Source organism: Castanea sativa, chromosome 3 (assembly GCF_040712315.1).
Source record: "Castanea sativa cultivar Marrone di Chiusa Pesio chromosome 3, ASM4071231v1".
Classification (NCBI taxonomy): domain Eukaryota; kingdom Viridiplantae; phylum Streptophyta; class Magnoliopsida; order Fagales; family Fagaceae; genus Castanea; species Castanea sativa.
In genome coordinates this window covers 25,044,980-25,061,702 of record NC_134015.1, presented here as the reverse complement: position 1 = coordinate 25,061,702, position 16,723 = coordinate 25,044,980, and the positions used below count along the sequence as shown (strand labels likewise).

Below are 16,723 nucleotides of genomic sequence, written 5' to 3'. Positions count from 1 at the left end.
GAGAAACATCCCCAATCCACTTATCATGCCAAAACAGAATACGAGAATCATCTCCTACCACAAAGGAGAAATACTTAGCGAAAGTATCCCACCCTTCACTAATACTCCGCCATAACCCACAACCATGAGCCCTTCTACTAGCTCTAGTGCACCAACCCCCTTTTCCATCCTCATATTTCATGGCTATGACCCTTCGCCACAGATGAGTGGTTTCATGGCCATACCTCCAGAGCCATTTCCCAAGTAGGGTCTGATTAATAGACGCCAAATTCCGACTTCCCAACCCACCCAACTCACGCAATAGGCAAACCTTTTCCCAAGCCACCAAAAGATATTTGAAACACTCTACTGACAAACCCCACAAGAAGGTCCTTTGAATGCGTTCCAATCTAGTAGCCACAGCTTTAGGGATAGTAAAAAGGGAAAGGTAATAAGTCGGAAGGCTTGAAAGGGTATTTTTCAGCAAAGTGAATCTACCGCCCTTTGACAAATAAAGCCGCTTCTAGCCTGAAAGCTACTTTTCCATCCTCTCAAGGATCGGATTCCATATAGAGGTTGATTTATACAAGGTTCCCAATGACATACCCAAGTAAAGCATAAGCAAACTGCCCACCCTGCATTGAAGAATATTAGCCAAAGTCTGAATGTTACTCACCTCCCCAATAGGGACAATTTCACTTTTCCCCACATTCACCTTCAAACCAGTAAAAGCTTGAAAACAAGTCAAAACCAGCCTAATAGAAAGAATATGCTCTCTAGAGGTATCACAGAAAAGAATGGTATCATCAACAAATAAAATGTGAGAAATACGGATACCAATAGAAATACTAGGACCCGCATGAAAACCCTGAATGAAACCTCCTTCCTCAGTTTTCTTCAAGATACGACTTAAAACCTCTATGATCAAAAGAAAGAGAAGGGGAGACAAAGGATCACTTTTTCTAAGACCTCTAGAGCTACCAAAGAAACCAACAGATCCATTAACCAAAACTGAGAAGCGAATAGTAGTGACACAAGTCTTGAGCCAACTCCTCCATCTACCCCCAAAGCCCATCCTCTCCAACAGATAAAACAAAGTGTCCCAATTCACATGATCATATGCTTTCTCAATGTCTAACTTACACACCACCCCCGGAGTATGACATTTCAGTCTATTGTATAAGCATTCATTAGCAATAAGCACTGAATCCAAAATCTGTCTGCCACCAACAAAAGAATTCTGCGACTCAAAAATAAGTTTATCCAGCACCCGCCTCAATCTATTTGCCAAAACCTTAGACAAAAGCTTATACACACTGCCCACTAAGCTTATACACACTGCCCATGAAATAATCTATTTTATGAATAAAATATTAGTACTAATCAAAAGAAAACACTTCAAATAGACCTACTCTACCACACAAATAAACAAGATTTCTTCAGAATCACGAAAAATAAAAGAAGATGAACAAAGGAAATCATGAGGTACAATGCCAAAGAAAATTCTCACCTGGGTCAAATACTTGAATGCATCTACTACAGGAGTGATCATATCCCTGTAGGCCTCAATCTACACATCACAGATTAAGACATTAAGACATTAATTTAATTCTTATATAAAGTACTGACTACTGAGCAGCAAGACAATTCAAAGAGGTACTGCCAAATGAGATAATACCTGATGAACAATTGTTCTAAGTACCGTCATTGGATTGGCATGAGCTAGTTTTGCAACCATCCGGCCCAGTTGCTTTAAATTTTCCTTTGCAAGCCTTTTCAAAATTCTTCTAGTGTCCAACTGTAAAGCAACATGGCATGGAAAATGACACCTGTAAGGCATCAAGCTTGAAAGACAAGACAAGAACTCAACTGAAAAAATAATTATTTATACCTTGGCTGTTTGCCTTGCAGACAAAACCATAGGAATCTGTTCATCATCTTTTTCCCATTCACCATATAATCGGTACCGCGCCTAAGCAAACAAGATTTATATACCAACATTCTCCACCACACTTAATAAATCTTAAATGAAGAATCAAATAGCACGGAAGTTAAGGCCAACCTCATATGGAAGGAGATTCATTACTTCCCAGATCTCTTGGCCAACCGCTGGATTTGCAGGGATCAATTGTAAAGAAGGAAGTAGACATGTTCCTAGGGCTTCCTCTATCCTTGACCTAGCTTGTTTCAGGTGCAGACGGGGATCTCGATTCCCACCAATAACAATTTCAGGATTCAGTACTCCATCACTATTACCTACACGCTCTACTGCAGACAAGTAGTAGCCTCTCAATACTCTACATACCTATTCATGAAATAAAAGAGATGGGCAATCACTATCAGCTCAAAGAGTAAGAAAAATATATGAAAAATACAGTTATCATAACATTAGAATTAAAAATATAAATAAATAACAAAGCATACCTTCTGAAGCAATAGAGTATCACGGTATAGGTAAGGTCCAGCACAAGAAAGCATCTGGAATAGCTCACTAGGAAGATCAACAAAAGACCCACGAACTGATGAATTTGCTACATCCATAGCATCAATGCTGGCTCCCAAAGAAGACCCAAAGCTTTGGAAATGTGCTTGATGGACAATGTCATATGCCGAAGAGATTGATTTTTCAATAAGCCTGGATAGATTCAGCACAGGTTTATTGATGTTACCAATGTAGATGCACTACCATCACAAGCTAATGGTTACCAAAATCACACTAATAATGCTAAGTAATGCCTTAGTTATTAGATTGAATTCTTAAAATGCACTTGAAATAACAAGTAGCCACCCTTATGCCTACTAGTGTATTTTGGTTTTTTTTTTTTTTTTGGTAAGTGCCTACTTGTATGTTTTGTTAGCAGAAAAGTATAGGAACTCAATAACAGAGACAGGTGTGAACTGAAATTCAAACAAAAATAATCCAAAATTCATATGATAACTTTACCTAAACAAGCTGTTACAAATTAGAATGTGTTCCACTGGATTGAGGGGTGAGAGACGTTCAAATAGTATATGTGCATGGTACCTGGCAACATATAAGAAATCTTTCAGATACATTACAAATAAATAGTAATAGGGCAACTTTACACAAGGAAAAAACAATTAAAACATTGATTTGTAATAAACTAATTCCATTTGTGCAAACAAGGGTTCTACCCCCTTGCCCCTATATGTATTAAATGTATAAAAAACAGAAGATCAATTAACCTTTACATTAAAAATACACAAAGATGTGATTATATCACTAAGCATATAACTTCCTAGCCTTGCGGAAAAGATGTAGACAACCCTTCACATGTTGTGCATCAGTCAAGCAATTACAAGCTTGTACTTTATAAAAAATAAAAGTTTAGACAAGAACCTCCAAGGAATCAAAAGTAAAACTGAGAGAACAAAAATATAAGCAATTTCCAAAAGAGAAAAGCTCCCAACCAACACAAAAGGATAAAAGAAAGAAAACAAAACATAAACAATAACCACAGTCACCCATAAAAATCACCAGTTTAACAGTGATCCAAACATAAAAAGTTCTAATAAAAACAAACCTACCAGTCATCGACACAAAGGAATCCAGTAAGCAAGCCTAACGTTTGGTTATTTTCAAGCTCTGGAAATCGTTCAACAACTGCCTCAGTTTCCATATCTAATGCGGAAAAAAGATCTATTGTCACATCTCCTTGTTTCTCATCATCCATTAAATCTTTCCCAGTAGCGGCAAGATTTATCTTCCCAATCTTGTTGGCCTGCAAAAAGAGTGAAAGTCCATGTCCTAATAAGAAAGGCATAAGCATAATCTGAAATTTGAATTAAGGAAAAAGGACTCCTAGCCATCTATCAAAGAAGCTTCTAAAGCCTCCACTGCAACAACAGAGAAAATCCCCTGTAACTCAACTGCCAGCTCCTAGTGTTTTCAACAGCAACATCTATCCCTCCAACCCCAACTATTGAATTATCAACCAAAAAAAAACAAAATTCAAACAATTGGGGAGGGGTAATCATTCCACTCTCCCCTCCTTCCCCTCCTTCCCCTCTACTCTCCTCTTCCTCCAAAGTTCCAAACACGGAAATGAGCAATTTACCAAAGAAAATTCTAAAGGCACCACTACAACAAGAGAGATACAAAGGACTCTCTAAACAGTAACATGTGTCATGCAACAGCTTGCACCACCTCATAAGATTTCAATGAATTAGTAATCATCAATTACACACAAAATTATATGACAGCAGCTAGAAAGAAAGAGCATATGACACTCAGCAGTCAACACCAAAGGTGTAACCTCAATATATTCACGAAGACAACAGAAGTCCCCACCTCATTGGTAAAAATTATGCAGAAAAAATTTCATAATAACAAAGACTTCTACCCAAATAGGATAACAGAGCAAAACACCCATTGAGTAATTATGGTAGATCTACCTCATCAAGTCGCTTGGCACAAAAAGCATTATAATGCTCAAATGCCTCATCATCCTTGGGAAGTAAATGTGCATATCTGGAAAAAATAAGAAGGAAGACATGAACTAAATCCAATCAGAAAATAACCATAGCAGAAACAGCAACTCAAGGGAGAGAGGGAAAAACAGAACAAATGACAATACAAATGCACATATTTTACTTATCCAATAAACATGGCACTGTAAGCTGTGGCAAATAAGAAGTAAGACATGAATTAATTCCAGACTGCAACAGTTATTTTAACAAATAGAAGACATAAAATACTAGGCATTAGCAAAACACTAGAATAACAGAACCAACTATAATATAATTATTTTGTTGTTGGTAGTTTTACATACACACCCAGTATGTTTTGAACCCACAAATGTCCATATTCTATGATACATTATTTATGGTCAAATGTGTAGAATATTAAGTGTTCAGTGATCTAATAAAAGTAAACTATCACTGATGTTCGACTTTCAATCTAAGGCTTAATTGTCCACATCAAGAAAATGTAGTAATAAACCCACCACAACGTTTTTACTCAAAGGTTCCATGTTTAATTAAGTTATAAAAATTATTAGATGCATCAGTTACAGAAACAATGCTGATGAACCAACATTTGAGTTTTCAAAATTCTTGAGGAGAAACTGTAGAAAAACTCTAGTTCTATAATAATATGTTTCATGCTCTTTCTTTCACACATGGCTTATTCAAATAACTCCAGGAAGAAGTTAAGATATCCCCCGAATAATAAATGCAACCCAGTCACCATCATTAAAAAAATTATACTCCAGAAACCTAAACATGCAGACCATAAAAAGAAAAAGAGCAAAAACATCATGTTGAGCTACTTATCAAAAAATTAATCAAAATGAATATGTGCAAAAACATCAAATTGAACTACTTATCTAAAACAAAAACAAAAGGCACCAGATTGAACTGTGGTCATAGATGATAGAAATCATCTTAAAGTAACAAAATTGATAGTATCACTATATTACATGACCAGAAAGTTTGCACAAACCACTCACATGCTATCAAGATCAATAAACTCTTCCTTCACCAGCAAAGCTGTAAGCTTATACAGCCCAAACGGTACAGGACTATTTACTTCCATGCGCTGATAATATTGAAATTTAAAACCAAGAATCTGTGAAGCATGAGACTGCAAAGAATGACAGAAGTATTAGTAAAATAAAGCTATTCAATTAGTATACTAAAACTTGAAGACCAGTGAACCTACAACACATCCTTACCTTGGGAAAAATTGGAATCAGTTCCAGAAAGATCTTATTATCTGGCTGAAGTTCAAAACACTCCAAAACCTGACCAAACAGATGCATTAGAAGTTAAAACCATAAATAAATCGTATACCAGCAAATTCAAAGCAAAAATTATGCAGAGCAATCCACGCACAACTATAAGATAACAGAAAAACAAAAAGGATAAGTGGATGAAACTTACGATATCAAACGCACGATTGGGGTCTAGATCGAAATGTCCAATTAACGACTGCATGATATATTAAACAAAATAAGTCAAATACAAGAATAAAGAAACAGAGGATAACAATGAAGAAAAAGTTAAAAAGATTATATAACAGAATAAGAAAGAGGGATAACAGTGAAGGTAAACTCAAAAAATAGATGAATAACAATGAAACTCAAAAACCTTAATAATGCCTATTGTTGCTGCTGATACATTTTGAGTTGAGGCTTCAGAATCTCGGCAAAGAAGGGTAACCTACAGATCCACAAGATAGTGAATACCCAACAACTTTTTTATATATAATTAAAAATCTAATAACAAACTAATTACAATCTACTTACAATCTCTTCCACAAAGGTGAGACAAATAAAAATTTAAACAGACTCATGACAACAAATTGTTCTTCTACTATGCAATCATTCATAACCAATACATCCCACAAGAGCATCTTATACGTGAATTAACAACAAAAGAAACGTACATGTAAGAAAATCAAAATTGTGCTTAAATCTGAATTACTTTACTAAAGATTTCAATGAGTAGTTTAAGAATACCTCCCCCTTCTGTAGACATGAGGCACCACAAAGAAAGAATGTCATTATCACTAGGCTATCACTTAAACCCCATATGCAACACAAGAAATTAAAGAACATAAAATAAAGTATAGATAACCTGTAAACACCAAGCAGGAGAGAACAAACCAAGGAGTCAACGCCTAAGATTAACTGGAGTCAATACCAGAACATTGGAAAAATTTTAGGAGAAATTTTACTATTCAATCAAATTTTTATCGTCGCTAAGGAGTACAATAATATGCTTATATAGAATACTAAAACTAAACCCTAATTCTAGTTGACTTAAGAAAGCCAATTTTTTTTATAGATAATCAAAGATTTATTTCATAAAAGAGACATCATGTTCACGATGGTGAACACTCAGAACTTGAAACGAATACAAGTACCTCAAGAAGAGATACGAAAAGAAAGAAGAAAATCAGAAATGGAAATAAATTGTGTAAAACCCCAAATTCTAACCCACTGAAATAATGTCCCAACTAGTATAAGCTTCAAAAGATCTATTGATCTCGCAGTATCTTCAAAAGTACGATTATTACGCTCCCGCTAAATTAACCACATCAAACAAGCTAGAACCTTATTCCAAATATTAGAGGAATGCTTCCCCAGCCAATTCCACTAGCCAAAAAGAAGGGAGGCTAATGTCTTCGGCATCACCCACTGGATTCCAAATATCAAAAAAACTTCACTCCACAAGGCATAAGCAAACTTGCAATGGAGTAAAAGACAATCCACAGTTTCCTCATCACACCGGCACATACAACACCAATTAACAAGTGGTAAACGCCTAAGAACCAAATTATCAACGGTAAGAATATTACCCCTAGCTATTGTCCATAAAAAGAAAGACACCCTTTTAGGTACCTTTGTACTCCAAATGCACTTCCAAGGAAAAGAGATAGAATAAGAGTCATCCAAATCAGCTAACAAGTTACAATAAGAGTGAACATCAAAGACACCAGAACAATTCAACTTCCAAGTCAAAATATCATCTCCCTCACCCCTTGGCATATTAGAATAAAGATGCTTAAGCAGGGAACATGCTCTCTCTACCTCCCTTTCATGAAAAGCTCAACGGAAATGTAAATTCCAGCTTCTGTTACCCCCTGTTAAATTAGAAACAACCAAATCAGAAATTCAAGCTTCTTTGGAAATAGCACAAGTAAATAGATTTGGATAGAGATCCTTTAGAGGGATAGGCCCACACCAAGGGTCATACCAAAAATAAATACAATAGCCTTCCCCCACAGCAAACTCCACCTGTCTAAAGAAACTCTCAGCTCCTACTCTAATATTCTTCCACATTCCACAACAAAAGGTCCTCGAACATCGCTAGTACACCAACCCCACTATCCACTCCATATTTGGTTGCTATAACCCGACGCCATAACTTGTGAACTTCTTTCCTAGAACGCCATAACCACTTACCAAGCAAGGCTTGATTAAACAACCCCACCCTCCTTATCCCCAAACTACCTTCCTTCATCGGTAAACAAACTTTCTCCCACGCGACTAATGAATATTTAAAGACCTCATCAGAAGTCCCCCAAAGGAAATTCCTTTGTATCTTCTCCAATCTGGCTGCTACAGCTTAAGGAATAGTGAACAGTGATAAGAAAATAAGTAGGAAGGCTTGAAAGAGTATCCTTTAACAAAGTAAGGCTGCCACCCTTAGACAAATATAATTGTTTCCACCCAAAAAGTCTCCTTTCCATTTTTTCTAGAATTGAATTCCATATCGAGGGATCCTTGTAATGTGCCCCAAGAGGCATACCCAAGTAATTCATAGGTAGACTTCCCACCCTACAGCATAGCACACAAGATAGAGCATGTAAATTACCTACCTCACCTACTGGCACAATCTCACTCTTTCCAACATTGACTTTCAAACCTATGATAGCTTCAAAGAAAATCAACACCATTCTTACATATAATAATTGTTCCCTGGAAGCATCACAGAATAACAGTGTCATCAACAAAAAGAAGATGGGAGATTTTCAAACCCCCTTGCACATGAGAGCCCACTTGGAATATCTGCTAAAACCGCCCACTTCCATCTTCTTCAGCAACCTGCTAAGAACCTCCAGCATCAAGAGGAATAAGGTTAGAGATAAAGGACCCCTTTGACGAAGACCGTGAGAACTGCCAAAAAAACCCGCTGGAGAACCATTAACAAGAACTGAGAACCTAACTGTGGAAATGCAAGCCTTCATCCATCTCTACCGCCTCCCCCCAAACCCATCCTCTCAATAAGGTTGAACAAAGCATTCTAGTTCACATGATTGTAAGCCTTCTCAATATCTAGCTTGACAATCACACCAGGAATTCCACTCTTAATTCTACTATCCAAACACTCATTTGCAATAAGGATAAGGACTAAGTCGAGAATCCGTCTACCACCAAAAAAAAGAATGAGAGTCAAAAACAGCTTATCCAGAACACCTCTTAGCCTATGTGCTAAAACCTTTGCCAGAAGCTTATACAAGCTGCCCACAAGACTAATAGGGTGAAAGTCCTTAATACTGATAGCATTGACCTTTTTAGGGATCAAACAAAGAAACGTGGCATTAAGAGATCTCTCAAAGATGCCATGTCTATGAAAATCTACAAAGAAAGCCATTTCATCCCTTTCCACAACACTCCAACTTTTTTGGAAGAACGCCATAGTAAACCCATCAGGCCCAAGGGCCTTATCTCCCTCAGCCTCTTTTAATGCCTCAAGAATCTCCTCCTCCTCAAAATCCCTCTCTAGTGAGAGCCTCTCAGTCTCATCTAGACAATCAAATTCTAAGCCATCAATAGGAGGCCTCCAGGATTCCGGCCCCTGGTATAGTTTCTTATAAAAATTCACCACATTTTCTAGAGCATCTGATTCGCCCTCATACAACACGCCAATTATTTAATTACAAAAATACCATTGACTCTTGGAAATTAAATAAGATTCTAGTAACCAAATCAACTATTAGGACCTTATTGGAGCATTGGAAAGGGGGATTTGATTGGCATCACAATGTGGATATTTGGGGTGCTCTACCTTTATGTGTTATGTGGCTTATTTGGGTGGAAAGTAACAATAGCAGATTCAAAGGCACTTTCCCTCAAAACTAAATTATTATTATTTAGTACTTTGTATAATTGGATAGCAGCTTTAAGTAGACATTCCTTCGGTACTTGGACAAATCTTTGGAGTTATGTACTTTTATTTCACTCTTTAACAACCCCATTACACTTCCCCAGTATAGTGGCTGTGTTGATTTTCTCTTCTTTTTTTCTTTTTTTTTTTGATAAGTACCAAAATTATATTATTAAAAAAGACTTCGAAGTATACAAAGCAGCATCAGCCTATGAATTACAAAGCTCAAGAAAAAATCTAACAAGGAATAACAAGAAAATAATTGAAAAGCTCTGGTCCAATCCAGAGTGTTGCTTTTCTCTTCTTTAGAATAAGATTTTCCAGTTACTGGTAAAAAAACTACCAAGACCTAAAATAAAATTTGCATGAAGAATAAAAATGCAATTCTTAGAGCTTCCTACATCATTCTTCCCTAATTAGAGAACTCGACAGTTGCAGATGCTCACACAGAAAACCTCAGCCCATGTGGCAATCAATGGCTCACAGGCTCAGTCCAACAAAAACATACGGTTTTCCTTGGGTTGGTGAGGATAAATCAAATCTCCGACAAACTCCTAGGCTTTGCACCTAGAGATGAGGATGAAACCGACAAGGTGCTCAAAAACAATCTTGCAACAATCAGTCACAACATGGGCTTGAAAGGGCATAGAATTTTTTTGATAAGTAATAAGTTTTATTAATATCAAAATAGGATCACCCTAGTACACAGGGAGTGTACAAGGGGTCAACAACTCAAAGACAAAAATTACAAGAATCAAGGAAATCAAAATAAGAAGGGAATGATTAGTTTTGCATAACAACCAACCAATCCAATAAAGTGTTAAAGAAAAATGACTTGAGGTCTGGTATGGATCTCTCAATATCCTCAAAACACCTACTATTTCTCTCTCTCAAAAGGCACCACATTAAGCAATGGAGTACAATTGACCAAATAAAACCATTTCGATGACGACCAAACCTACCTTGCCAACACTCTAAGAGCCCCAAAACAGATTGGGGCATAACCCAGCTTACTCCAAATAAACCCAAAACCATAGCCCACAGGTCCATACCAACCGGACAATGAAGGAAGAGATGGTCAACTGATTCACCATTACACGTGCACATGTAACACCAATCCAATATCCAAACCTTCATTTTTCTTAAATTGTCAATTGTCAAGCATTTCCCTTCCCCAAAGCAACAGTCCAAACAAAGAAAGCTACTCGAGAAGGAATCTTCTATTTCCAAATGCTTTTCCAAGGAAAATAGAAGTCAGTAGAGCCCACTAAAATTCTATAATAATCATTAACCTTAAACCCTTTATCTCTAATAGACTTCCAACACATCTTATCCTCACCAAACCCCCTTATTGAAGAACCATATATGGTATACAAGAAGCTTGACATAGCCTCTAATTCCCGAGCATGCACACCCCTAAAGAAACTGATATCCCAAACAAGGACGCCATTGGTGTACTTCATAAGTGCAGCCACACTAGCCTCCTTATCCCTGCAAAATCTAAATAACTCAGGATAACTGACTGCAAGGGATGTCTCACCACACTAACAGTCTTGCCAAAACTTCACCCTAGACCCGTCACCAATATCATACAGAATATGGCGTGAAAAAGAAGGTCATCCCTGACTGATATTTTTCCATAAACCAACACCATATGGACCATTAACAGGTCTGGTACACCAGCCCCCCCATACACATCCATATTTCACCTCTATCACTTGCCTCCAAAGGGCATCCTTCTCAATCCCAAATCTTAATAGCCACTTCCCAAGCAAAGCTACATTAAAAAGTCTTACATTCCTTATCCCTAAGCCACCCAAAGAAATGGGGGAACAAACAGTAGCCCATTTAACCAGATAAAATTTAGGTTCATCACCAATGCCACCCCATAAAAAATTCCACTGAAGTTTCTCAATCCGGTTAGCCACAGCAGCAGGCATAGGAAAAAGAGATAGAAAGTAAGTGGGTAAATTAGATAGAGTGTTTTTAATTAAAGTGACTCTACCTCCCTTGGATAAGTACAAATGTTTCCACCCCGCTAATCACCTTTCCATCTTCTCTAGAATTGGGTTCCATATGGTCTTATCCTTGAATTTAGCACCTAGAGGAAGACCCAAGTACTTCATTGGAAGAGTACCTTGCTTGCAGCCAAGTACAGTCAACAATAATTCAATGTTATGCACCGTTCCAACAGGGACCAATTCTGACTTGCCCAAATTTATCTTTAAACCAGACACCGCCTCAAACCAAATAAGAATCATACGTAGAATAAAAATCTGATCTAGATCAGCATCACAAAAAACTAGGGTGTCATCCGCAAAGAGTAGATGAGACACCGCTAAGGATCTTCCCTCTAAGTCACCCACCCTAAAGCCTGACATACGTCCCTCATGGATAGCTTTATTCAACATTCTTCCAAGGGCATAGAATTGGGATGGATAAACTCTATGAGTCATTGAAGCAGGAGGCAGTGAGAATGATTTATTATATTTAATTTAATTTTATGTATCAAGGGCAATTCTGTAATTTCTTAATATTCTGGAACGAACTGTGTTTATAGTACATTGGGTCTTACTTTGGTTTATTTTAAGTTTGGTTATTTAGTTGGGCTTAGTAGTAAAAGCCTAAGGAGTCCAAGCCCAAGTCTCATTAAGGTTTTAAGAAATTCTAGTTCAACTAGGATTAGACATTAGACTTCTATTTAAAGAGTTGTAACGCTTTCAATTGGGATGATGTATGTTTTTAGAATTTTTTTGTTAATAGGTAAGAAAGAAAATATTATTAAAAAAGGAATAGAAGGAAAGATACACAAAGTTCATGATAGTGGACAAAGAGCAAATAGAAACAAATAGGACTATTCTAAGAGACAAAAGAAAATCCATAAGAGCAGAACAATCCAAGAGACCCCAACACCGAGACCAATCAAAGAGTCCATTGGCACAAATCTAACAACTGAGCCAGAGATTTCTCAGCATCCTCAAAAGAACGTCGATTATGTTCAATCTAAATAGTCCACATCAAAAAGCCTAGAACCAAATTCCAAATATCGGAATTATGTTTCCCAAGCCAATGATAACAACAAAATAATAAGTCTGCAACTGAACCTGGCATGACTTAATCAATCCCAAACAACTAAAGTATATACATCCACACAAAATGAGCTACCAAGCAGAAAATCAGCAAGTGATCCACAAATTCATCATTACAACAGCACATATAACAACAATTCGCCAAAGGACAACCACGAAGCATAAGATTATCCAAAGTTAGAATCTATTCATGAGCTGCTTTCCACATAAAGAATGCCATCCTTTTAGGAACCATTACTTTCCAAATGCCCTTCTAAGGGAAAATAGAATGAGTATCATCTCGAATCTTATTATAAAAAGACCAAATGTCAAACTTCCCACTCCCATTAAGGCGCCAACAACGACTGTCACAACCACCACCCCTAGGAATCCAAGATTGGATCAAGTGAAGAAAGGAGAAAGAAGCCGCTAACTCCCAGTCACTGAATTCCCTATAAAATCTTAAGTTCCACACTATCATTTCCACCCACTGAAAGACTAACACATCAGAAACACAAGCTTCCTTATTGGCTTACGCACAAATAACCGAGGACAGAGTTTTAAGAGAATTATCCCCAATCCACTAAGTCATTAACCATGCCAAAAAAAAAATACGAGAACCATCCCCCACCACAAAAGACAAGTTCTTAGAAAAGCTCTCCCACCCTTCATTAATGCTTCGCCATAAGCCACACCAATGAGCCCTTCTATAAACTCTAGTGCTCCACCTCCCTTTCCCCTCACCATACTTCATGTCAATAACCCTCCATCACAAATGAGTAGTTTCATAGTCATACCTCCAAAGCCACTTCCCTAATAAAGCTTGATTAAAAGAGACCAAATTCCGAATTTCCAAACCATCCAACTCACACAATAGGCAGAACTTTTCCTAAGCCACCAAAGGGTATTTGAAACACTCTTCTGAGGAACCCCACAAAAATTCCTTTAAATGCATTCTAATCTAATAGTCACAGCTTTAGGAACAGTAAAAAAGGGAAAGATAATAAGTCAAAAAGCTTGAAAGGGTACTTTTTAACAAAGTGAGCTTGCCACCCTTTGACAAATAAAGACACTTCCAACCCATAAGATTCTTCTCCATCCTCTCCAAAATAGGGTTCCAAGTAGAGGCTGTCTTATACGAAATACCCAATGGCATTCCCAAATAAATCATAGGCAAATTGCCCACCTTGCATTGAAGAATGTTAGCCAAAGTTTAAATGTTACTCACCTCCCCAATAGGGACAATCTCACTTTTCCCCACATTCACCTTCAAACCTATAAAAGCTCGAAAACAAGTCAAAGCCAACCAAATTGAAAGCAACTGCTCCATAGAAGCATCGCAGAAAAGAATGGTATCGTAAGCAAATAATAGATGGGAAATACGAAGAGGAGACAATAGATCGCCTTGTCTTAGCCCTCGAGAGCTACCAAAAAAACCAGCAGAAGATCCATTAACCAAAACTGAGAAGAGGACAATAGTGACACAAGCCTTTAAGCATCCCCTCCATTGAACCCCAAAACCCATCCTCTCCAACAGATAGAACAAAGTGTCCCAATTCACATGATCATAGCTTACACAGCACTCCCGGAGTACGACACTTCAATCTACTATCTAGACATTCGTTAGCGATAAGCGCAACAAGCACAAAATCCAAAATCTGTCTACCACCAACAAAAAACTTATGCGACTTAGAAATGAGTTTGTCCAAAACCATCCTCAATTTGTTAGCCAATACCATATATAACAGCTTATACACACTACCCACTAAGCTAATAGGTTCTGGGTTGGTGTAGGTGATTTTTGGCAGGAAAGAGAAAAATGGTTGTTACAACCTTTGGTTATTTTTTTTTTTTGATAAGTAAGAAGAGAATATTATTAAAGAAAAAAGCGAGAAAAATACAGAGAGTTCACAGTAGTGAACACATGAGAAAGGAAACAAAAAGACAAAAGCAGTTGGGACCCACAACAACGCTTGAAAACACAGATTGAATTTTTTCTCCCATACCAAAAAAGATGCAAGATAAAACCAAAACTAATGCAACAAAATTTGAAGAGAAAAAAATAAAATATAAATAAGCTAGGAGTCGGCACTTAACCTTACTTGGAGTCAACACCAAGCAAGAAATAAAGCTAGGAGTAAGCACCTAGCGTTGGCTAGAGTCAACACCAGATCAATGGAAAATTTCCAAGAGAAATTTCATTTATCATTCAGACTTGTCTCATCTCATACAAGTCCAATCGTAAGGCTTACATGGAATAATAAAATTAAACCCTAATTCTAGCTGACTTAGAAAGCTAATCATTGAATTACAAAAACACCCTAGACTCTAGGAAATTAAATAAAATACTAATCACCTAATTTAATTATAAAAAAAAAATTAAATTAAATTGTAATATAACAAAGATGTAAAACATAAAATAACTCACTAAACAGTAAAATTGTGAAGGGTAACAAATATCACTAATGATACTATAGATAATTCATGTGTCATCATACCAGCTTGGCATAGCCCTCACTTTCTTCTCGAAGAAGGTTAAATTTTGTTTGCTGATAAAGAAGACGGGTATTTACTCTGACCTGAAATCAACAAAACAAATACAACAATTATGATTGGGATTGGTTTTCACTTAAAACTCACCCGCAGATGAAATTATCAGTGCATGTCATTGTTTCCACTAGTTCACATTTCATTATAAACAACTGCACATGTTGAAACAGTCCATCTCATTTATACTTCACCCCTTGGAAAAAAGAAACATTTTAAGAAAATAGATATGCTTCCCCATGTACATGCCATGTATTAGTCCCAACTACTTGGCATATAATAAATAGTACCTCAAATCAGCCCTTAATTTTACACTTAACTGCTTAAAAACACCCCATGTGATTGGTGCAATTCTTTTGTTTTTTAAATAAATATATTTTAAAAAGCGCTAACCAGATAAAGTTTATCGAGCAGAAAAGGATGATGGCAGAGTGGCCGCAACCATCTTCCCCATCAGGACAAACAACCCCAAATGGGAAGGAAGAGATTGCAATTGAACCAATTCACTCACAAAAGGAAGCCAATTGGGCTAAGTTGTGAGAAGCTAAAATTTAATATAATTACTCTCAACCAAGCAAACTCACACTCACCTTCTCCACCCAGCAAACACATACCCACACCATCCACCACCACCACCGAAAAAAAACACCAGCCACCCATACCCACTTGTCTATCTAACAAACTCACACACTTCCATCTCAAACCAGCAAACCCACATCCATCTTAGCCACCACCACTGAAAAAAAAACACTAGCAGAAGTTGAAAACCCAGAAAAACCCACAGAGACCCACAAGGATTCACCACAAAACCCAGAAAAACAACAGCATCCACAAAACCCAAAATTGGTGACCCACGGAGACCCAAAGAGATTCAAGTCAGTGATCCATGGAGAAGTCCTGTAAATATCGGGCACATCAGTGTCTCAAGTCCTGTAAATTTGACAGCTTTAGCATTCAACTCTCAAAAACCTGAGATCCATGTGCCATCTGAGCCAACATCAATGCCCTTTTTGATTATTGATCTGTTGCATGTTCATTGTCTGAAGAGCAGGTCAGATAGTTCTTTTTATAAATCTGTTTGGTCCAATGGGGCTTTTTTTTTGGTAGGGGCAGGAATGTGAACTTGGTCTTGGATTTTTTGCCTTGCATGCATGCATTTTTGAAGGAAGATTAGGTTAAGTACCAGGTAGATTTATGGGGGGCTTTCACAATTTCGTCATCGAATCCAAGTTTTTTCAATTAGTTGTTGAGGAAGGGGGGCGTTATTTCTTGTTACAGATTTATGAGAGGGGCAAATATTCTATGAGATCAGTCTTCATGGGTAAGAATGCAGCATTATGGCTGATGAAGAATATTGAACACATTGTTGTTGGGGCAAGCTCTCAACAGTTCTTTACATTCAGGGATGGTGACACTGCTTATACTCTCCAGCGTAGCACCAACTCCTTTGGTCAGTTCTTGCTTCTGACTGAACTAAAAGTTGGCGGGTGTAG

General features: G+C 37.3%; 1 protein-coding gene across 1 annotated transcript in view; it reads right to left on the bottom strand.

Annotated features, from left to right (window-relative positions):
• The window catches only part of LOC142629768 (THO complex subunit 2), a 55,004-nt gene that overhangs the window by 23,243 nt on the left and 15,038 nt on the right, over positions 1 to 16,723 (bottom strand). The window contains exons 6-18 of the mRNA XM_075803805.1: positions 15,182 to 15,262; positions 6,091 to 6,162; positions 5,884 to 5,931; positions 5,676 to 5,744; positions 5,451 to 5,584; positions 4,396 to 4,471; positions 3,529 to 3,722; positions 2,924 to 3,004; positions 2,404 to 2,614; positions 2,042 to 2,284; positions 1,871 to 1,951; positions 1,658 to 1,777; positions 1,490 to 1,549 (exon numbers count right to left, since the gene is read on the bottom strand). Of these exons, the coding sequence (XP_075659920.1) occupies positions 1,490 to 1,549; positions 1,658 to 1,777; positions 1,871 to 1,951; positions 2,042 to 2,284; positions 2,404 to 2,614; positions 2,924 to 3,004; positions 3,529 to 3,722; positions 4,396 to 4,471; positions 5,451 to 5,584; positions 5,676 to 5,744; positions 5,884 to 5,931; positions 6,091 to 6,162; positions 15,182 to 15,262 (1,470 nt within the window). The remainder of the gene's footprint in view (positions 1 to 1,489; positions 1,550 to 1,657; positions 1,778 to 1,870; positions 1,952 to 2,041; positions 2,285 to 2,403; positions 2,615 to 2,923; positions 3,005 to 3,528; positions 3,723 to 4,395; positions 4,472 to 5,450; positions 5,585 to 5,675; positions 5,745 to 5,883; positions 5,932 to 6,090; positions 6,163 to 15,181; positions 15,263 to 16,723) is intronic.